Source organism: Arachis hypogaea, chromosome 5 (assembly GCF_003086295.3).
Source record: "Arachis hypogaea cultivar Tifrunner chromosome 5, arahy.Tifrunner.gnm2.J5K5, whole genome shotgun sequence".
Classification (NCBI taxonomy): domain Eukaryota; kingdom Viridiplantae; phylum Streptophyta; class Magnoliopsida; order Fabales; family Fabaceae; genus Arachis; species Arachis hypogaea.
In genome coordinates this window covers 34029426-34054846 of record NC_092040.1, presented here as the reverse complement: position 1 = coordinate 34054846, position 25421 = coordinate 34029426, and the positions used below count along the sequence as shown (strand labels likewise).

Sequence of the window (25421 nt, the reverse complement as noted above, 5' to 3'; positions counted from 1 at the left end):
GTAAAGGTTAATAAGAGATTATGACAATTCTAAGCTCATACATATAATATATATACATATATATAGAAAGAATAGTATAATCTAGAAGCCCGATGAATAATATAGCTCAAAAACAAGATTAAAAAGCAAAAAACATACTAACAAAGTTTCAAGATTAAAGCACAAGATACAGATGTAATATAACAATAGATAATAGTATAATAGCATAGGAATATAGTCACGGCTCGTGGAGTTTAAGCCAGCTAGCTATATACAGACCAACAGAACCAGACAGTCAAAACAGCTTATTCAAATTTTGTTCTCTCATATACAAGCCTCTAGGCAAAGCAAAATACAAAAGTGAGAGACATATACATAATAAATCAAAAAGACTCTAAAAAGTATCCAGATTCTTCGCTCCTGTCACCAATAAAATAACTCACCGTGGTGGGTTGCGACCTGCATCTGAAAACAACAACATAAATATGGTATGAGAATCGGAGGTTCTCAATATGGTAACAGTGCCCAATGAAGTAGGATATAAGACCCCGGGATGCCAAAGGCAATCCTAGACTCCATATCCATCACAAGATTGAAACTTAAAGCATTCTAAAACAAATAAGTATACTCATATATATCTTAACATAACTAAACAGGGTACTTTATCTTGAGGGATTTCTAATCTAATTAAATACCGCTGTCCCACATCCTTCTCCAACCTATCCTCCGTGCGATCCCATTGCGATCGCCTTCCGAACATTCTCAATCCCACTAGAAAATCACAATTAATTACAATGCAAGTAAATCACAAGTAAAAACATATAAGACAAGTGGATCAAGTAAGCAATTAGGCATGTTAATCAATTAGGCATACAATTACAAGTCGGCAAAGCATACAAACAGATAGAAAATGCACATGATGAATGCCTGTCCTACTGGCTGTGATATCACATTGTCGGTTCAACTGCCAATCCGACTCATCTCCATGGAGATGTTGCCCTTCGGAATCATTATATGGGAAACCCCGAGATATAGTGCTCGGATCACTATCCAGGGTTTTGCGCCTGTACACTCTATAGATCCGAAGGGATGCGAGCGGGATACTATTGCCACGGACCTCACATCAAAGTACAAGCGGGATTAACCACCGTCCTTACGCTGCCGCCGCTACCTCGATAGGCGGGATTAACCACCGTCCCTACCGGACGCATAGCGTATCATAATCTCAGTATAAATTAATGCTTCAGTGGTTTTTAGAAAACATTTTCAATATCACATGGATCCATCATTTCATTTAGAGTCCTTGACTCATCTCAACCATTGTCAATTCATATTTCCATTCATCTTCTCACTTTGCCAACTTATCCTCAGTACACTAGAAACCTAAGCCTCCATTTTCTAAATTCTCCAAATAATAACATCTAAAACCCTTAAATCTTTTCCCATTTTTCAAGTATGCAAAAATAGTCCCAAGAGTCTTAAAATGGTGTTAGAGAAGCTTACAACCTTTTTGGGAAGGTAGAATAGTTGAAAACAAAGCAAAATTTGAGAAACAGGGCGTGTGCGTCCGCACAGGGGTGTGCGTGCATACGCCCAGGAAGATTTTTAAAAGTGTGCGGATGCACAGGAGTGTGCGTACGCACAGGTGTCAAAGTTTACAAAAATCTGTCCACTCGCACAACCTGTGACAGCACCCCCAATAGACTGGCCTCCCCAACGTGTGTGTGCGCACAGGTTGCAATTTTACATTGGTGTGTGCGCACGCAAGCTGTGCTAGCACTGCAAGCAGATTGCCTGCCTCTGTGTGTGTGTCTACACAGGTCTGTGCGTGCACACAGGTCAAGATTTTCACAGAAGTGTGTGTGCGCACCAGGCTGTGCATGTGCACATACCAGAAAACACAAAATTCTGTAATTTTGCAGAATTTCAAATTTTCAACACCAACTTTTAATGATCATAACTTTCTCTACAAAATTTCAAATTTCACAAACTTTATATCGATTTAAAGGGTTTTCAAAGATCTTTAATTTTTGAGAAGTTTTATCAGATTTTGAAAACCGAGATAAAAGTTATGATCAGACAAAGTTCACCAAAACCAACTTTTACCCAATATCACAATTTCCTCAATTCCTTTATAAACACCACCAAAACCAAACCAAACCCTTCCAAACTCCAATTCTCATCAACATCCACACTCTATGTCATATTGCACCAAGCTTACCACATATTCCTTCAGCTTTCCTCATCCTCAATCTCAACATTAACATATCATATATAATCAAACCTCATCAACGTTTTTCCAACTACCTTACCAATCAATCAACACCAATATCATATTTATTAACACATTTTACTCTTCAACTTCACAATGCCTTCATCCTTATCATATTATTGTCAATCATCAAAATCAAACTCAAAAATCATCATTTCATCATACATCATCATACAATGACATCCGACAACTCGTCATCCATTCAAATCCAATCCTATCCTATGGGTCACTAGCCTAAGTATCCATGAATATTATATACTACATAGAAGAAACCAAAACCATACCTTGACCGATTCTCAATATGTCCAAAACTCAAAATTAAGCACCAAATGAGCTTTCCAACCACAATCCAAGCTTCCAACAATCACCAATAAGCTCCAAACTTAGAACAATCAAATTTTATATCCATAAACCATCACAAATCAACCTAGGGCTCATCATAAACAAAATTGCATAAGAGTTCAAAGTCTCTTACCTTTCCCAATAGATTTTGATGTCAAAACTCAATGCTAAGTAAGGATTAGAGCGAACCTAAATACCCAAAATCACAAAAATTCACTTAGTTCAAAACCCTAAAAACCCAAAATTTTAAGGAGAGGAACTTGGAAGATTTCGAGCTTTTCTTACCAGTTTCTTATATGGGTTTTGTAGAGCTCTTCACAAGGAATGCGTAGGCACAAACGATGCGACGATCGGAGCTCTGTAGCTCAAGATATGAGCTTGAGAAGATGATGATGAATAGTGTTTTCTTCTTCCTCTTCCTCTTCTCTCAATTTCTGATGGGTGTGTTAACAAAATGTTGTGTGTTGAGTTGGGTTCACTTAATGAACCCTTTTATATGTTGGGCTTGGGCTCAACTTGTGCCCGGTCTAACCCGTTAGCATTTTTAGCCTGTTTGACCCAATTTCAAGCCAAACCTTTAAAATTTATGCCCGATTTTTTATTTCTAATATTTTTCTAAGGTTCTTGACTGTTTTTACTTTTTCTCGTGCGGTTCCGGGCAAACTTGAATCGGTTCAACTGCTGGTTCGCAGTTTTTCACGATTTTTCACAGAAAATACATTTTCTAACTCAAAATGACCCACTGAGTCCAAAAATCAGCTTTAAATCCTCAATTTCTCTCTCTAACTTTTTGGAATTTAATTTGAGCAATATAATCACTTAATTAACCGGTTGATTAGTTGCGGTTCTTACAGAACCCACCAAATACAGATATAGGATATCTGTACAGAATACACGACATTCTCCTAGATATTTGAGAATCCATCTTCTCACAAATCACACCTTTTAATTCTTCAAATGATAGTGTGAATAGAATATCTAATAGATTTTCACACACAAATTTCACTCTTTGAGATATTTGTAATAAAATTTGGCCATGATAATACACTTTTAATCTCACTCTATCATCCATGATAATAGAGAAGAATAGAAAAACAGAGGCGAGCTTCAAAGATTTGAAGAGTGTGAGAAGAAGAAGATGAAGTGGGTTGCTCGGTTTTGGTTTGGTTATATATGAAACTGAAATCGGACCGTCCGACCGCTTTCTTGATGGTTCAAATTTTTTTTGAACACTTAAATCACACGGTCCGATTAGTGAAACAGCCCGCCAAAAAAATTGTCTGCCAGAAATCGGTGGATCCGATTTCATTGTCCAGCAAAAATTTTGTCCTGCAGCATTAAAATCGGTTGGTTCGATTTCTTTGGACAAACAAAATTTCACTCTCCATACATGAACTCAGTGGGTCTAATTTCTTTGCAATCAGATATACATCCACCACAAATTGAACAGTCCGATTTGTGTCTTCTCTCACCTACAAGAAATCGGACCCTCTGATTTTTTTCCGTCAGCTATCCGCCGTCACAATAATGTAAAACTCCCATAAATTTTATAATCCGGTATTACACTAAATTAGGCGTCATATGCAAAAAAAATTAGCCCAAAAATAATTAAAAAATCACACATTCTTTTACAATATAAAAAATTTGAAAAACTTCTTTTAATAGTCGAAAGTTTCTGTTTCTGCCAAAAAAATTGGATATGAAATTTTTTTAGTATTATTCTCGACGATAAAGATATGTAATATTATACAATGAGGTAGTGGATTCACTTTTCTTGCAGTGTGCGAAATATTTTTTTTTAATTAACCAAAAAACATCTTACTAAAATTTTTTTTAAAATTAACCAAAAGTTTTTTTTTTAAATTTATAAAATAGAAACTTGCTAATAGAAGAATGGTTTTCTCTTTTTTTATTTTAATTTTAGAAAATCATATCATGCAAAGCGAGAAGAGTTTTGGTTTTATTTTTTAAATAAAAAAAATAATTCGAAGAAATTAATATGACATTTCAGACATTTGTATAGTGCAAAAAATTCACTTTATCAATTAAAAATATTTTAAAAATGACTTAATATAATATTCATTTCACTAGATGATAATTTTATTTTCTACGTAAAAATACAATTTTACTTTTTTATCAACAGAAGAATTTCACTTAGTGGAACGGATGCGGAAATTGAAACTAATTAAGATATTCGCTCTCATGCTCAGATGTATAACAGCACTAATAAATTATCTATCTCTTTCGTATCATAATGTGAGTCTCGCAACAAAAACTTATATAAATTTGTATATATAATTAACTAGTATATAATTAAATATACAATTAACGTATATTACCATACATATTTATATATTTAAATTATACATGTACAATAATTAATATGTATTCCATTATTGTTATTATTAATTATATATATTATTAATAATTAACTTTTGTAACACTTTATTTATTAATAATATAATACTATATTTATTATATACGTATAAAAAATTTTAACAATATATTTAACCAAACCATATTAATATAAATATATTTTATTAACATAAATATATAAAATACTCTAATGTTAATATATGTAATAATTTTTTCTCTCTCACACACATATATTACCTACTAATGTTAATATTTAGGATATATATATTTAAAAAATTATTCTAATAATATATACGATTTCATACTTAATATAACCTATTAACATTAACATATAAAAACAGTAAAAAATTCTCAAACTTATTAAAAATAAAATACAAATATATCATTATTTACATAAATATAAATAATTTAACAAGATAATAACTTACGTATTGATAATTACTTAAATATCCAATAATATATGCTTTTCTCTAAAAAATTAATCTTGTACTATTTTTTTATTAAAAACACATTTCAAAAACTAATGACTTCACACACCTTTAATATTATCACAAATAAAATATATATTACTCGTATTATATCATTTTTATTTTCACAATTAAAATTCTCATCATATTACTACATTTTGCAGTATTGCATTACTACACTCTTAATATTAAAACTCACATTTATGTGAATAAAGAATGCTTGTTGCGAAAAAAATAAAGAAAAAGATGGGATTTATATATACACAGCACGTATTGTCATGACATACACGTGTCTCCATCAAACTCTTCTTGCAGGTCATGGGAAGTTTGGAGATCAGAAGTAGCAGAATCCCAATTGGCCCCACGACACGTGTTATAATGCCAGCGTTAGGTGCTCATTGTCTGCGAGAAGTTATGCGCACCCATGCACACGTTCATCTCACCTAGGGGGTGGCAATGGAACGGGTAGTGGCAAATTTTCGCCCTACTTGATTCCAGTCCGTCATACAATAATTCGTAGAGAATCTATTTCACTTCTATTTGTGAATAGTAAAAAGTTGAACTCTAACTCATTTTCATATTTATTAAAATTCAATAAATAAAATTAAATGTTAAAATTTATATAACCATAATCACATAAACAACATAAATTAAAATAACAATTTAAATATGATACAATATTATTAATAATTTTATTAATTATTTTATACATATTATATCAAGACAGATATGGAGTGGGTACTTATCTGCTCTGAACGGATATAAGTGGGGTGGGTACTTATAAGTTTAAATAGTATTGCCATCTCTAATGTTATTATTGTTTCACTTATATGCACAATGCCAATAATAAACCAATATATAAATAATTCCAGTGTTTTTCCATGTTTTATTTCTAGTTTCATATCTCTTTTTCTCTTTCTTGTTTACTTTTTATTTTCTTTGATGTCATTTAAGGACGGATTTATTCATTGGGGGAGTGGGGATATTGCCCCCAGTGAAATTTCAAAAATTCCTTAGTAGTTCTTTATGAAATGTCTTAATTGCCCCCACTATAAAATTAATTTTGATGCCATCCCAATCAAATCTCTAACCTTTTTTTCTCCCCTAATTTTCTTCATTGCTCCAGCCTCCGTAGTCTGTCTTCCTGTTTTCAGAGACCAGAGCCATTGCTGGCTTGCTGCCACGTGCTGCCATTCTGAGTCTCAATCAGTGTCACGATTCTCTCCCTGCTGACGTCTTCGCCCTCTGGTCTCCAGAGTCACTGCCGCATCTCCGTCAGTGTCATTAGCTCACTAGCTCTGTCAATTTTTCCTTGCATCGCCGCGATTCTCTCGCCATCCCGCGTGGCTCCGTCGGTTTCTCCTTGTATCGTCGCGCCGCACCGCGTCTGGTGGAGTGGTGGTTCTGCCTTCTTCTTCAGTGATCGGTTCTTCCTTCTTCTTCTGCAAACACAGTCTGCGATCCTCTTCTCTCTTCAATCTTAAGCAGAGAACGCCTTCACCTGCTGCCTGTTGCCGCTGAGCACCGCACCGCTATTGGGTTCTGCCTTCTAGAATTCAGCTATTTAGATTCAGTCTTGGATTATTCTTGGTACATTCATAAATCATGATTCACCGAAACTGATATCTGCTTGCTTCATTGCTTATTCACTTATTTGCTTCATTGTTGTTTGATAATTGATACAGTTGGTTTGTTAATTGTGATTGAATTTGTTCTCATGATGTAATTGTAAATTTAGTTTCATTAATTTGTTTGTTAATTATTTTTAGTTGATTTATGCTCTTCTTTGATTTTATAGCAGTTTCTGTGAAAAAAATTTATTTTTTTTCGATGAGTTTGACTTACTACATACTGTTCACTGTCAGTTTGGTTTTAAGGTGAGTATAGAAAATAGATTGGTTAGGTTTAGGTTTCTCTTACTGTTGGAAGTCCTCAATTATTTTGTAGTTTCATTTTGCTGATTTTGTTTTCTTAGAGAAATTTTGGAGATTGGTTAGAGTTTGAAGATTTGAGCATGTGATTAATTTCTGAAACTTTGGGGTTGCATGTTCAAGTTGTGAAAATGATAGTTTTAACTATTTTGAGTATTATAGTTGATTGAAGGGTGTTTTCATTTTGTCTTTCTTCAGCAGATAACGCCTTTGTCTGCTGCCTGCTGCCGCTGGATGCCGCACCGCTACTGGGTTATGTCTTCTAGAGTTTAGCTGTTCAGATTCAGTCTTGGATTATTCTTGGTACATTCATGAATCATGATTCACCAAAACTGATATCTGCTTGCTTTATTCCTTATTCACTTATTTGCTTCACTTAGTTTCATTAATTTGTTTGTTAATTATTTGTGTATTGACTTATTAGGAATTAGGAATTTGGGATATTATTAGTTGCTGTTGTTGTTGGAAATTAATTTAAATGATATATGTATATCAATTTTGTATTTATAATTTTATATTGTAATTTTTAATTTGTGTAAAATTGTGAATTTTTTATTAATTAATTAACTTAGATTTATAATTTTATCCTATTAGTAATGGAGAAATATTTCAAAAGAACCTCATCATTGGAGATTTGATCCCAAAACAATTCATCGACCTCTTCTAATAAGAGGAGGTTTTTAGAATTCAAAGTAGAGAGTCTTATAGCAGATCTAGGACAACGACCAAAGATTTTAAGTTATCACCCGAATGACAGAGACAAAGTTAGATGTGTATATTTGCGAAAAGGTCCTTGTCAACCAAGGACTCATGATTTTTCGTAAACTGCATGTGGTTCTTCTTTTCAAAGATTTAGTTCTAATTGGTTTGATGACTATGGCAACTGGTTAGAGTATAGTATATCAAAAGATGTTATTTTTTGTCTTTGTTATTATCTTATGAAATCCGAAACTAAAGGTGGTGATACTTTTGTAACTAATGGCTTTTCAAATTGAAAAAAAAAGGAGAGACTACAAATTCATGTTGGGATTCATGATAGCGCTCATAATCAAGCTTGGAGAAAATGTGAAGAACTTATACGACCAAAACAACACATCACTGCTGCTATTGAAAAACAATCTGAGCAAGCTAAAAAGAGTTATCAAATTCACTTGACAGCAACAATTGATTGTATTAGATTTCTTTTGCGATAAGGATTGGCCTTTTGTGGTAATGATGAGACAGATGATTCTGTTACCCGAAAATATTTTTTAGAACTTCTAAACTTTCTTGCGCAACATAATGAAGAGATTGGTCGTGCTTTCAAAAATGCTCGTGGAAATCTTAAACTAATAGCACCCTCAATCCAAAAAGACATTGTAAGAGCTGTTGCAAGGGAAACGACAAAAGTTATTGTTGATGATCTTGGGGATGAATTATTTGCTGTTTTGGTTGATGAAGCCCGCGACGTTTCTATTAAAGAGCAAATGTCAGTTTGCTTAAGGTATGTGAACAAAGAAGGACAATTTAGGGAGTATTTTCTTGATCTTGTTCATGTTTCTAATACTAATGCTTTATCTCCAAAATTAGCATTGGAGTCATTATTAGTAACATATAATTTACGTTTATTAAGAGTACATGGACAAGGATATGATGGTACAAGTAACATGCAAGGAGAATTTAATGGTTTTGAAAACTTTGATATTGTAAGAAAATTCTTATGCTTTCTATGTACATTGCTTTACCCACCAACTTCAGTTAGCTCTTGTAACGGTTGTAAAAAAATAAGTTGAAATTGCTTTGCTTTTTAATTTGTTAACCAATTTGTGTAATGTTGTTGGAGCTTTGTGTAAAAGAAGAGATATGCTTTGTGATAGTCAGATGACTAAGACAATTGAAGCATTAAAAAGTGAAAAAATTTCTAGTGGGCATGATTTGAATCAAGAAATAGCTTTACAAAGAACTGGAGACACTAGATGGGATTCACACTATGGAACTATACTTAGATTAATTTCTTTAGTTCCTTCCGTGGTTAATGTTCTTGAATATGTTGAGGAAGATGGAAATAATTCAGGACAAAGAGTTGAAGCATATGATTTATTGAATGTCATTCAATCTTTTGAATTCATTTTCAACTTGCACTGGATGAAAAATATCTTGAGAGTTACTAATGAGTTATCTCAAGCATTACAAAGGAACGATCAGGACATTGTAAATGCTATGGCATTAGTCAAAGTTTCTAAGCAACGGTTGCAAAATATAAGAGATGATGGTTGGTCTCTTTTACTTGACAAAGTCTCACTGTTTTGTGACAAACATAATATTACTGTTTCAATCATGAATGATATATTTGTGTCGCAAGGAAGATCAAGACGCAAAGCTCAAAAGATATCAAATTTGCATCATTTTCAAGTTGAGATATTCTATCAAGTAGTTGATAGACAATTTCAAGAACTCAATAATCGTTTTACAGAGGTGAATATTGAATTGCTTCTTTGCATAGCTTGTTTGAATCCAAGACACTCATTTTTTACATTTAATAAGGAGAAGTTGATCCAATTAGCTCAATTCTATCCATTAGAATTTTCTTCCACTCAACTTTTGGCACTTGACAGTCAACTTAAGAACTTCATACTAAATATTCGTTCTGATGATCAATTCTCAGACTTAAATGAAATTGGTGCTCTTACTTTCTCAGAAGTTGGTTGAGACTCAAAAAAATATTGTTTATCCATTAATACTTCTTCTTTTGAAGTTAGCTTTAGTTTTGCCCGAAACAACTGCATCAGTTGAAAGAACTTTTTCTGCTATGAACATCATAAAGAGTCAACTTCGTAATCGTATAGGAGATAAATTTTTAAATGATTGTTTAATGACATACATAGAAAGAAAGATATTTGATTGTATTGACAATGAAAAGATTATTCAATCTTTTTAAAATATGAAACCTAAAAAAATAAAATTCTAAATTATTTGTTATTATTTTAAATTATTATTTTATTATTTTAATTTATTGATTAAATAATTTAAAGAATAAGTTTATTTTATAATATCATAATATAATTATAAAAATTATTATTATAGTATATATATTTTTTCTCGACAGATAGAATTTTTTAGATCCGTCACTAACATTGCTGTTTAGGTAGGTAAAATTTTTACTGCCTAAGCATTGACATTCTACCTGGGTGTAACTTTAGTAATGAATAAGTGAGCAAAGAATTGTGAGCTCTTGAATATGAATTGACTGGATCATTAAATCCTTTATTCCCCAATGAATATCTCAGGGGTAACATTTAGCTGCTGTAACATAAAGACTCTACATATTTAAAACACTTCCAAAATTTTTAAATGACAAAATAATATATCAATTAAGTCTTTTTTTTTTTTAAACAAAGGAGCTCAACACACTAAGGTGGAGCATGTAGTACCATACAGCACAAGTACTCAAACAACACCTAAAAAAATATTACGAGCCAAAGAAGGAATTCCTCATGTCATCTCCGGTATAACCATCAACAACACTAAGACTGGGCACCTCTCCACTCGTCACAGCTAAGCATGGTCAGGTGGATGATGTCATCTACACGTATTCTTTGGTTTTGGAATATCCTCCTATTCCTTTCCAACCAAATGTGCCAAATGATTGCACAGAAGTACCTCGTACGTTGCTTCCGATCCTCTTTTCTACGCGGCTCATCTGTCCAACTTAGGAAATAATCGTTCATCGACCCCGGAATAGACCAGGGTCGGCCAAAGATAGATAGCCATGTACTCCACACCTGTCAAACAAAATCACAGCCAATGAACAAGTGATGGACCTGCTCAACCTCCTTAGAACATAAGACACAACTCTTATCATCCTGGCTAATGATCCTGAATCGGCTAAGTCGCTCCTCAGTATTCACACTGCCTATGAGGACAAACCAAACAAACAACTCTACTATTGGTGGAACCAAGCCTTTCCAGATGGACTTTGTGAAACTGTAGCTGGTTACATCTTCTGGCAACATTCCTTCTTGTAGCACCTGCACAAAGGAGTTAGTCAAAAAAATACCAAGTCTATCATATTTCCATACAACTCTATCCTCCCTATTGATCACTAACTTGACCGGTCTCAACGCCTCATGTAGCTGACTCAGTAGGTCTAAATCCCACTGAAACAGCTCTCGTCTCCATTGGAAGTTCCACACCCACTCTAACCCATTCCAAAACCCACAATCCCCTACAGCCGATCCACATTGGTTTGAAACAGAGAAGAGCATGGAAACCGATCTTTCAAGGAGCCACTTTGTAACCAAACATCCTCCCAAAACCGAGTCTGCCATCCATCACCAAGCTCCATAGCCAGCCCTGTAATCATCTTATCCCTGATATGTTGCTCCTTAATTTGTAAATGGCAGATATCCTTCCATGGGCCTCCTTTGGAAGGCAGAGCTTGAGTGGAAGTAACTCATTTAGCCTTAAATCATTACAGGAGCAGACCACCTTCTTCCACAACGGGTACTCCTCCTTAGCAAAACGTCACCACCACTTAAACAACAGTGCAGTATTTTTAATCATTGCATCTTTAATCCCCAATCCTCCTAGCTTCTTAGGGGCCTGCACCACCTCCCATCTCACCAAATCTATCCCATTCCTTCCATCCTCCTTACTCCATAGGAATCTTCTCTGCAGGGAAATTAACTTCTTAGCAACGGCCTGCGGCATCTTATATAAGCTCAAATAATAAACTGGCAAGCTGTTCAAAACAGATTTGATGAGCACCAACTTTCCTGCTTTGCTTAGCACCTTAGCTTTCCAAAGGCTTAGTTTCTCTTACACCTTATCAATGATAGGCTTCCAGGTTTTGACCAGCCTCGGAATAGCTCCTAGGGGGACTCCAAGGTATTTAACAGGGAGAGTATCTTCCTTACAACCCCACATCCTACACATTCTTTGTATCCACTGCTCTTTACAGTTGATAGGGATAAAACTAGATTTTTCGAAGTTGATACTGAGCCCTGACATCAACTCAAACCATCGCAACAGTCGCTTTTAATTCTTCATAGTCTCCTCTTCTGGTGGGCAGAACATGATAGTATCATCAGCAAACTGGAGGTGTGATAGCTCCACTCGATCTCGCCCAACCAACAAGGGAAAAATTCATCCGTTCCTGACTGCCTCACCAACCATTCGATGCAGAACGTCCACAACCAGCACAAACAAGAATGGAGATAGCGGGTCACCTTGCCTCAAGCCCCTTTGCATTTTAAAAGGTTTTGATGGCGAGCCGTTGATTAAGACCAACATAGAAGTTGTGGTCACACACTCTATAACCCACACTCGCCACTTGTGCCCAAAGCCCATCTTTTGCAGCACAATATCAACAAAGCTTCATCTGACTCTGTCATATGCCTTTTGGAAGTCTAACTTGATAATGGCTGCCTCTTTTTTCCTCCTTTTAATCCAGTGCACTGTTTCACACCCTCTAAGAGCCCCATCATGAATTTTCCTACCCTTCACAAAAGCACTCTGAGTCTCCCTTACCAATCCTGGTATCACTGATCGCATCCTCCTAACTAACACCTTCGAAACAACCTTGTATACACAGCTAACCATGCTAATAGGTCTGAGGTCTTTAATCTTCTTCGCACCAAGGAACTTAGGAGCCAGCGCAACCCATGTAATGTTGGAGTCTGTTAATAACCTCGACGTCTGAAAGAATCCTATCACAGCTACCGTAAATTCAGCCCCAATCCCATCCCAGCACCTCTTAATGAAATTCATGTTGTACCCATCATAGCCTGGCGCCTTAGATGACTCACAATCCCATACCGCCTCCCTAATTTTCTCAGCCGATGGCAGTACTCTAAAGCCCTAGATTCTTCCTCATCAATCCTTTCCACTAGACCATCTCTGAAACCCAGCAAAGGAGCGTCCTCCTGGTAGTACAGATCCTTATAGAAATCTCTAATAGCTATTTTAATTCTAGCTTGGTTCCTTACCAGTCTTCCATTTACTATCAGAGCATCAACCCGATTATTTCTCCTTCTTGCCGACGCTATATTGTGGAAGTACCTTGTGTTCCTGTCCATTTCATTTGCGTGCCGAGATCGAGACATTTGCTTACAGTGGATTTCTTTCCTCGCATACCACTTCTCACAGCAAGTAACCAACGCCTTCCTTCTAGCCTCAATAGTTCCATCATACACTCCATTGCTTACCAAATCATCAACCTTTTTTTTATCTCTTCTTCTAGTTGCAAGATCTTCTGGTCCATCCCACTAAAGTTCGCCTTGTGCCACCTTCCCAGCGGATCCGTTAATGCCTTCAATTTATCTGTGAACTGCATCTCCCCTAAACTCCTCCATTCCTCCTTAACCATACTAAGAAAACCTTCATGAGTAAACCAAAAATCAAGACTCCGAAAAGGCCTAGGACCACGCCGCATCATTTTATCATCCACAATAATCGAACAGTGATCTAACAGGCCCCTAGGGCCACCTCTCAAACGGGTCTCAGGGAACTCCTCTAACTATTCTATACTAACGATAGCTCTATCAATACAACTGCAAGAGCGACCTCGGAACCACGTAAACTTGCGATCTGTAAGCGGCAGATCCCCTAAATGCATGTCTTGAATCCAAACCTTGAATTCTTTAGCAGACAGAGGTAGGCTCACAGTGCCTTTCTGTTCCTCCACATTCACTATCTCATTAAAGTCCCCCATGAAACAGCAAGGGACCTGACACAGCCCAGAAATGTAGCTCAACTCCTCCCGCACACGGCTCTTCTCCTCTCTACTATGAGCACCATAGACCAAGAAAAAAGCACAGCTGAAATTGTTCTTTAGTAAGAAACCTTCCACACATAACCACCTTTTCCCCTTATAGCAGTTATTCAATTAAAAAAAAAATCGTCCCAAATCATTAAGAGGCCACCGGATGCACCATCCGATCCTACATATTTCCATCCAGCCCCATCATACCCCTATAGCTTCCAACATAAAACCTCGTCACAGTCTGTCGTTTAGTCTCAATCAAGCCTACTATACTCAATTTATGTTTATTTTTTAAATCCTTCACCATTCTCATTTTTCTGTCCTCCCGTAACCCCCTAACATTCCGAGAACTGAAAGTCATTTAGAACTATTAGTACACACTTGCTTTTTGTTTTTGGGTCTACATCGTCTCATCTTCGCCTTTGGTTTTACCAATTTTCTCCTCTGTGCTATTTCTTTATTTTGTGCCTAGAGAATGGCCATTATGTCATCTTCTTCATCGTACAGCACAACACCTGATTCCTTTGCCAGCTCCTAGGTTAATTTATTTTCCAACAACTGATCTTCTAGGCACTGAGAGTCGCTTGCGTCTTCCTCTTTATCATAGTCCCTCTTCCCCGGTCTGAAACCTCCGCGACTTCCCTCAGCCCGTCCAACAGCCCGACTATCTCCACTATGGCCCAGAATGCTTCCTTGTACAGTTTCCAGCCCAACATCGTTGCCATCTTGTTCCCCGAAGACTGCTGTCGCACTACTCTCCAAGATCAGTTCGGGTTGCAGCTTCCCCTCCACCGCCGCCTCATCCCCGTTTCCCATCACCCATGCTTCCACAACCCCCCGATCCTCATTGGCAGTTGCGTCGTTGTTCACTCCCCGACTTGGTGAAGCAGCTTCCCACTCACCAGCACCCGCCCTGTTATGCTTCCCATCGCGGACGTCCCCACGAGTTCGGGCGCGGCCTTCACCACCATCGCACAGGCACCCCCTTGCTCCCCAGCATTACCATCGCTGTCACCGGGGCCAGCGACCCCTTCAATGGATCCCGCCCCAAGCAGGTCTCACTGCTGCTGCACAAGAGTCAGAGGAGGTCCTTGACCCCCCCTCCCAAACCGAGTCGTGGCCATCAGGTAAGGGAGAGTAGCCCAAGATGGGTCCAATGTCTCTCTCCAAGCCTTTTTCCTTCCTTGGCCCAACTCTTAAACCAGCCTTGTTTTTTTGTTTTTCTTCCAGACCAGCCTTGTTTTTTTTTCCTTTTTTAGTAGTCCTTTTCAGTCCAGCACCCCACTTCAGTCCATTTCCCCAAACACGGTAGTCACAGGTAACGGATTACTCTGAATCAGCCTCAAAGCTCGCACCGTAATCATTTCTACAATTAAAGATTCCTTGCTTGATGCTATTAACAGAAAGATGCATTCCTAGTTTGCCGCATTTATGATTGGTATCGCATTTAATCCATTCATTCAAAATATTATCTGAAATTACCAATCTGTCCCTATCCTTTTCCTTTCCCCGTCGCACCACCATCATCAGCCCTTCATCTTGGCCTCCTGCCTCAGATGGGTCTGGCTGCCTACTCAGCCCTGTATCCGTTACTGGACTCCGACCTGTTAAATCCTGGTTCAAGATATCGCAGTTCATTTTTTCATTATCAATAAGAAGCTCCTTACACTGCATGTTACACTCTCCATGACCAACTTCCTTGACCAAGACGTCATATCGCCCCGTACCCACTGTGATATGAATTCTCTCTTGAATCACATCCATGACACTTGTATCAATCTGCACTCGACCTACTGTGAACGTGCTGCACAATTCTGTCTCCTTAGTACACTTAACAACTGCCCCCCACTGACCTCCTATCGTTTTAAATGTGTCAACAGACCAGGCAGATAGCGGAACCCCGAAGCATTCGAGTCATACCCTACGGGTTTCACTACGCTCCGACTCCTTCCACTTCCAAACCCTGTGGAAAAGTTGTAAAAGGCTATTCAACATAAAAGTGTATATCTCATTCGTATGCTCAAGACTGTCAAAAGATAGAAGTGCCTTGCAAGCTCCCATTTCCCGGATTTAAACGACCGAATGAAGAGAAATTAAAACCATTTTCCTCAGAGCGATGAAATCAATAGGCTTCGTCATCACCCCTATCAAACTTCTCTACAACCATTTCCAAGTTTCCAGGTGCCACCACAGCTTCCACTTTCTTTATCTTGCCATTCTCAGCCCTGCTCTTCATGGTGTCATTTGTCCATAATTCACGTGCAGGCAACAATAAGCAGTCATAATCTTTATCCCCGCGTGGCTTCAGGTTCTGTTGGTTTAGCATAGCATCTCCTCGTCGTTCCTTTCCCATATCCGTGACTCCAGTCATTCTTCTGAATTTTGCCTCTTGCACCAAGATAATCTTACCTCTCAGTTTCAGACGATTCATTTCCGTTATAGCTTTCAAAGCCCCTCCTTTCGTCGTGTATCGTATGAACGCAAATAGGTAAATATCACCATTTTTAATTTTCCGGGATAGATAAATATCATTGATACGTCCAGTCCAATTGAACAACTGGAACACCTCTCGCTTGGAGATGTCCTCTGGGAGATGATCCACAAAAACGGTGAAAGATTCGTGTTCCAAACGTCGATACTCTTCTTTATTCCAAACTCTAGAATCTTTGCCATGTTCGTTAGCCCTACCCGTCCGTGTGTTTCCCTCTCTCTCCCTCTCTCTCTCTCCCTCTCTCTCGAACCCATACTCTATATCAATTAAGTCTTATATTTTAATTATTATAATAAATATTGGAATCAAACAAAAATAAGTAATAAAACCTTGAAAACTAAATTATTAACCATTTAATAGCTGTCTAACAATCTCATAGATTCTCCCCTTTGATCTCATCCAAGACCATATATCGGACCTCATTATTGTTCTCCATTTTATCATATCATAGTCTAAACATTCAGCTATGTTGTTTCGGAACCTAACTGTGCACTAATTGTAAGTTGTAACCCCTTGGATCAGTCACATCACATGTTATTTCCACTAGCTAGGACAAGTTAAAAGAATTTTTCCTAAGGGTGTTCAAGGCAGTTTATATCGATTTTGATCAATCCTATCTAAAATATATAATTGGTTATGATTTGAATTGGATAAGTTTGATTTTATTTTAAAATATGATTTGAAAAAAAAAATCAGTTCAATCTAAAATAAATGCAATTTTTATTTGGTTTTTTTAAAAAATAAAATTTTATTATTGAAAAAATGTAATTTTAAGTTAGTAAAACAAATAAATAAATCTTATTTTATATTTGTAAAATGATAATAATAATAATAATATAATAACATATAACAAATTAAAGATATTATATATCCAATTTAAATTTAATAATAAAATAATAATATTATGTCACATTTTACGGTTAGAATTAAATTGATTCGATTTTGAGAAGTGAATTTGAAATCCAATCTAATTCATGCAGTTTGTCAAAAACAAAATTCGATCTAATTCAAATTAGTGCTATTTTAATTGATTTTCGATTTGAATTGGATTGAATTAGTCATTTTATTTGGGTTGATTTAGATTTAAACACCTCTAATTTAATATTTTGAGTGAAATTACTTTATAAATAAAAAAGTTTTAGGAATGAGAAATTCTTATTTGCTTAATAGAATAAATAATTTTTCTTTTAGATTAATTTATTTTTATTTTTCATTTCTTTCTTATATTTTTAAAAATTTGACAAACAAATTTATTCCATTAAAACTTTCTTATTTCATAAAATATATAAAAATATCTCTCTACTAATCGTTAATTAGAATTAATGTAAGGACCCACATCGGTTGGGGAGGGCAACGAAGCATGCCTTATAAGGGTGTGGATACCTCTCCCTAGCATGACGCATTTTGACGAGTGACTGTGGGGGGCTTTGGCTATCATTCCTATCGTCAAAGGCAAAACCGTGAGGCTTTCTGTGCCAAAGCGGAGAATATCGTGCTAGTGGGTGGTTTGGGCTGTTACAGATGGTATCAGAGCCAGAACCTGGATCGATGTGCTAGCGAGGGCGCTGGGCTCTCTTAGGGGGTGGATTGTAAAGTCCCACATCAGTTGGAGAGGAGAACGAAGCAAGCCTTATAAGGGTGTGGATACCTCTCCCTAGCATGATGCGTTTTGACGAGTGAGTGTGGGGGATTTCGGCCATCATCCCTATCGTCAAAGGCAACAACCGTGAGGCTTTGTGTGCCAAAGCAGACAATATCGTGCTAGCGGGTGGTCTGGGCTGTTACAGATGGTATCAGAGACAGAATCCGGATCGATGTGCCAGCGAGGGTGCTGGGCTCCCTTAGGGGGTGGATTGTAAGGTCCCACATCGGTTGGGGAGGGGAAAGAAGCATGTCTTATAAAAGTGTGGATACCTCTCCCTAGCATAACGCATTTTGACGAGTGAGTGTTGGGGTTGAAGAGGAGACGATTCGACGTAGAAAAGACATCTACAAACTTCGATCTGCAAGTCTAGAAGCGCCGACGTAGAAGAGAAGAATCTCGATCTAACTCTCTGTCTGTCATTGCGATGGCAACGTGCGTGACAAGAAGAGTTTGGCGACCGCAGGGCTGGGCGCTGGCTGTAGCTGCTAGTTAGGTAAGTCAGAGAGAGAGAGAGAGAGAGAGAGAGAGAGAGAGAGAGAGAGAGAGAGAGAGAGAGTATTCAAAGTTAGTGGGTTAAGGTTTGGGGAGAGAGAGCGATGAGGGATTGAGATTTGGGAGCATTTCTTTTTTTTTTTGGTCAAGAACCGAAACGGACCCATTTTGGAAAAGGGGGAGATTTTTTTTAAAAAGAATTTGAATTGGTTAACTCTTTAAAAATTTGGCTGGTTTCAACAGTTCATCGGTTAATTGCTGGTTCGATCAGTTTTTTGCAAAATAGTTTGCCACATGAATCGAACCGACCAGAAGATTGGTTCTCGATAAATCCTATTGAACTAGCCGATCTTATTTGAATTTTAGAATATTGATCATATAATAAAAGGTATTTACAAATTTGATTAATTAATATTATTAATATTATTATTAATGTTATTATTCATATTAGTAAACGGTTACCAACCGCTCATTTATTGTTAATTATAATAATGGAATACAATCTTTTAAGAATAGTGTATGTTTATACCTCTGGCTAAATAGACGCAACTCTTTAAGAATGGTATATGTTTAAAATATTGTACCTATTGACAATAGAAAAGTCACAACAATTTATGCACGTGATAAATTATAATTGCTGTATGCAATATATATAAATAAACCCTTGTTCACTATTTAACAGATACTAATCAAGTGTGTATTATTTTAACTATTGAGAGATTTTCTTGTTTAAGACAGTAGAAAATTTCTTATTATTGCTAATTAAAAAATTCATAGATTTCATTATATCATCAACCCTATAGCAACTAAGTGTGGAGAGAAATATCTCTCTAAAGAAAACGATTTAATCGTGCTTTGAAACCAAATGTAATTAAAATTTTGTCATCTTCGTATCATTATTTTTCCAATAATTTTATAGAGATATTTTGAAAATGGCTCAAAATTGAAACACCACGTTCAAGGTCATGAATCAAAAGTTTGTCAAATTGAATCGTTTTGATGGAATGAATTTCAACCGTTGGAAGAACAAGATGATATTTTTTCTTTAGGTTCTCAATCTTGCATATGTGATAGACCCAAAGACTACACCAATTGCTAATGTTGCTGAAAATGCCACATCAGAAGAAAAGAAAAATGTTACTCAATTAAAAAAGAAACATGAAGAAGATACTTTTGCATGTCGAGGTCATATTTTCAACACTTTATCCGAACAACTTTATAATCTCTGCATGTTAATTCAATCACCATTGAAAATTTGAAAGTCTTTAGAAAAAAAGTACAATACTGAAGGATAAAGAACATATAAGTTTATTATGATAAAATACTTTGAATTTATTATGAATGATACTATGTCTTATGGATCAATTTCAGGAATTATAAATCCTTGTAAGTAGACTTCGTGATCTACAAGTGATAATTCCTGAGTCATTACAAGTTGAAGTAATTATTTTAAAATTGTTTTCATCTTGAAATGGCTACATGAAGAAACGTTTACATCTTGGTAAGGACTTCACAATCGAAAAATTACTAAGGCATATATATAGAGGAGGAAACTCGAAAACGTGATGCTGTATATCTTTCTCAAAGTTTTAAAGTGAATAATATTAGTGAAGACAAAACCAATAAGAAGAAAAGAAAATTTTTAAAAATTTTAAAACAAGACAAGAAAAGACAAAAGAGTGATATAATTGTCACAAGAAAGGACATTATATCAAAAAATATAAACTTCTAAAAAAGGAAGCATCACAAACTATACCTTAGTGAATATGGTTAATTTAATGTTACTAAATGCAAAATTTTCTTATAATTTATGGGGTGAAATATTATTAACATAATGTCATATACATAATAGGATACCATTAAGACATAAAAATATTTCTCCTTATGAAATTTAGAAAGAAAGAAAACCTAATTTGAATTATCTAAAAGCAGGTGTGGAGATGTTCAACCTTTTATCAAGTTCCTAACTAAAAGAGAATCAAATTAGCTCAAGAGTCATAAAAGATATTTTCATAGGATATGCTCAAAATTCTAAAGTATATTGAATATTAGACTTGGTATCTAATGTAGTTGTTGAATCAAGAGAGGTAAAATTTATTGAAAATAAATTTATCAATGATTCAACTTTTAGTTCAGAATATCCCAAAAATAATATTAATATTTCACAAGAAATAAATAATCAAAATAATAAATAACTAAGCAACAAAGAATTGATTGAACTAAAGAAGAGATTGAGAATGAGAAAAGAAAATGACTTGGGTCCAGGTTTTATTTTTTCTCAAGTTATCACCTTTTTGGTAGAAGAAACTAGGGATTCTGTGACAAACAATATTCCTATTATAATGAACATAGAGGGTGATCCTCAAACGTTTAAAAAGGCTATGGCTTTAAGGGACCTGTCTTTTGGAAAGAAACAACAAATGATAAAATAGACTCAATATTATCAAATAATACTTAGATCTTGGTTGATTTGCCTTCAGAATCAAAGCCTATAAAATGTAAGTGGGTATTTAAAAAAAAGTATATACTGATGGTTCATTACAAACTTTTAAAGCAAAGTTAGTGGCTAAGGAGTTTAGACAATAAAAAAATCTAGACTATTTTGATACCTACGCACCTGTAGCAAGAATAACTTCTATTAGGATTTTTACCGCTTTAGTATAGATTCACAAGCTTCATATACATTATATTAAATGAATGTTAAAATAACTTTTCTAAATGAAAATTTTAATGAAAAAATTTATATGGAGTAACCGGAAGGTTATATGCTACCCAAAAATAAAAAAATAGTTTGTATATTAATTAAGTCTTTATATGGCCTAAAAAAAGTGCCTAAACAATAGTATGAAAAGTTTGATTCAGTGGTGGTATCAAATGGCTTCTCATATAATAGTGGTAATAAATATATTTACTCAAAATTTACCAAGAATTATGGAGTAATCATTTGTCTATATGTTAATGATATATTAATCATCGGAACAAATTTAGAAGAAATTCGTGTAACGAATGAGTATCTAACTTCTAATTTTAATATGAAAGATTTGACTGAAGTTGATACAATATTAGACATAAAAGTGCATAAGAATGAAGTTGGATTTACTTAAAGTCAGTCTTATTATATCAAAAAGGTATTTTAAAAATTTGATCATTTCATAATTAAAGAATCCAATACACCTGTGATCTTAATTTTAAATTAAAAAAATATAAAAAGACCTATGACACAATTAGAATGTGCTAGTGTTATAGGAAGTTTAACTTATGCAATGCAATGTACTAGACTTAATATAACATTTGCTGTGTGCAAATTATCAAATTTTACCGAAAAACCTAGCAATCAACATTGAAAAGCTATTACAAGAGTTTTTGGTTATCTCAAGAAAACCATAACTTGGAATTACATTATAGTGATTATCCTGCAGTTTTAGAAGGTTATTACGACGCAAGTTGAATTATAAATATCAGTGATAACAAATCCACTTCAGAATGAGTTTTCACCCTAGGTGGTGGAGCAATAAGTTGAGCCTCAAAGAAACAAACGTGTATTACACATTCTATTATGGAGGCTGAGTTTGTAGCTTTATCAACCGCAAGTAAAGAAATGAAATGGTTAAGAAATTTGTTATATGATATAAAGTTGTGGCCACAACAAATGATAGCCATATCAATCTTCTGTGATAGTGAATTAACCATGTCTCGAACATATAATAAGATTTATAATGAAAAGTCTAGACATATAAGTTTGAGATATGAATTTGTGAGGCAATTAGTAGATGATGGTAAATTACCATCAGTTATGTAAGACCTCAAAAAAATTTAGTAGGCCTTTTAACAAAAAATTTATCAAAGAATAAATTCAAAAAAATTATTATTAAAATAGAATTAACACCTATTATTTCATTAAAATTTTAAAATTTATACTAAAAAAATATTTAATTTTAATGATACATTTTTTATACATATATTTCTATGATATTTAAATTTTATAAATAATAAAAAATTAAAAAATATTTATAAATTTAATTAATTAATATTATTATTAATAATAGTTATCAAATTTATATATTATCAATTATAATAATAATATGTAATATCATGTGACTAAAAAAATATAATTTTTTAAGAATAATATATGTTTAAAATATTATATTTTTAGTTAAGGCGACACAACTCTTTAAACCTTACATATTGATGTTATGACAAGGAAGATTTTATTGCAATAATTGTGAAGCATTAAAAAATAAAAGAGAAAAGTATTATGATAGCGCTATTAAGTTAATGCATGCAAGAAACAATTTTGTAAAAAGTAAGAGAGCGCCAACTGTTCAGGATTTTTTAATAAGAAAACAAGTGTTCACACAGAAGATAGAAAGCTCCATGCCACTGTTTGTCGTGGTCGTGGACCACGTGAAATGGCAACGACAAAATAATTAAATAACAGAAAACAAAATAAAATACCGTTTTAACAAGAAAAATATATAAAAGAAAAAAAAAGGACAACAGGTATAATTCGATGACTCATTGCTTGCGTGTCCAAACTCCAAACTCTAGAATCTTCTCATCTACCTCCAGATTCAATTAATCATCGATTGACGTGAAAAGATGCCTTATTATTTCATTGCAAATTATTCTGGTTCTATTTTCTGTTCCACTTTTAACCAAATAATTTCTGTACTATGATCAAACATCACATGTATTATTATATTATTTACAACGCATGGCGGGACTAATTATTTCTAGGAGAAACTTTTTTCATACACAAAATTGATTTAAAACGTTAATTCAAAGGAACTAATAATTAAATTAAATGATCATGCAACTTGAACGAACACCTGTTATTAATTCATCATTTCATCTACTGTTTTATTAAATTATTCTTTGTTTTTTTACGGTACTATTTGTTTAGCACAATCTTATGAGTTATGAAAAATGTAGACATAAAATTTGAGTAGTAGTAAATGTAAATGTAAATGGCATATTTGGATTTGCTGCATTTGGTCGGCGTATCTGTCTCGTCGTTTGGTCCACCACTCATCAGTCACCTTCACCACGCTTGCTAAATTATTACTTCTATGTAAATGTTCCTAATATAGTTATATAATACTCAAATTCGTTCCCAAACATTATTTATGTTTTAAATTAGTTTTTTAAATATTAAATTAATTATATTAGTCATTAAAATATATATTAAATTAATCTTTTCATCAATTAAATAATGACATATTATACTAAATATTATATGACATAATATATAATATAAAAAAATTTAAATATTTTAAATATATCAACATTTCAATAATTTTAACTATTAATCTAAATTATAAAAAATATATAATATATATTAGTTAAAGTCAATAATAAAAACTACTGAAATACTGTTGGTATTAGAATTGAGTATAGTTGAAAACTTTTCTATAATATGTTGATATCACTTATCATAATTTGATCTGCTCATAAATTTATTTAGAGTCAAATAAATTTTTCTTATTTTTTTCATAATAATAAAACTATATTTCTTAATCTTACTAATTTTAATATCATGTTTTACAACTTACTATAATAAATAAAATTCTCTTCACAAAAAATAATAATTAAATTATTACAAAATTATTTTTATTTGTATTTTTAAAGTTTAGTTTTTGTTGTAGTGAAATTTTTATTTAAATAATGTTAATAAATTATTATCAATTATATACTAAAAATTTTAATTTTTTAGATTTCAATAAATAAATATAATAGTTATTTTAAAACTTTGATCTTTTAGATATTTTTTAAAAAAATTTAAGTTTTATTATTTTTTAATTTATGTGGTAGAAGTGTAGAAGTTAATGATTAAAATATCAATTTACAAAATTACTTGTTGAACTTTAATATCTTAACGAAGGTTTTTCTTTAATATTAATATTATTTAGTTAGCACGATTTATCTCTATTTTCTCTCGATTGTCAGTTTTTTCCTTTTTTATTTAAAAATTATTTTGTTAAAAATTTTTTTGAACTAAAACGAATATATAAAAATAAAAATAAACAACTAAGTAATAAAATAGACTAAATTCTGAGTGAAATACAAAAGATTGAAATTTAAAAAATCTAAAACATTAAAATTTTTAGTATATAATTAATAATAGCTTGATAAAATTATTCAAATGAAAAAATTCACTAATAAAAACTAAAATTTGAAAATATAAAATCTAAAAATACAAATAAAAAATAATTTTATAATAATTTAATTATGTCTACTATTTTATGTGAAGAAAATTTTATTTATTAAGGTATAAATAAAAAATAAAATTAAAATTAGTAGAATTAAGAAATATAAAAAGATTAATATTATGAATAAATAAGAGAATTTATATAAGGAGTGATTTGATCAATTTTTAAAATTTTAGAGACGAAAATTATTTAAATGTATATATTTAGAAATTAATTTGATTTTGAATAAAGTTATGACATGTCAGACGATACCTTGCATGTCACGTGTCACTAACATAACACGTCAACTAATTATCTTGTGACATGTGTCATTAATCTACTATATCATCATGCCACGTGGTACTTAACATGACACGCCATTATCTGACTAATAAAAGGATCGATTTAACTTATGTTATATCTTTTAGAAATTAATATGACTAATTTAATCTTTTGAAGACCAATTCAAAAAGTAAATTATCTTTCAAGAATGAAT

General features: G+C 33.7%; 1 protein-coding gene across 1 annotated transcript; it reads left to right on the top strand.

The window, feature by feature from the left end:
- Positions 1 to 8117: 8117 nt before the first annotated feature.
- Positions 8118 to 10055, top strand: LOC112803421 (uncharacterized). The gene is made up of 3 exons (XM_025846917.1): positions 8118 to 8253; positions 8562 to 8850; positions 9203 to 10055. The coding sequence occupies exons 1-3, from the start codon at positions 8118 to 8120 to the stop codon at positions 10053 to 10055; spliced, it is 1278 nt and encodes a 425-aa protein (XP_025702702.1).
- Positions 10056 to 25421: the final 15366 nt, after the last annotated feature.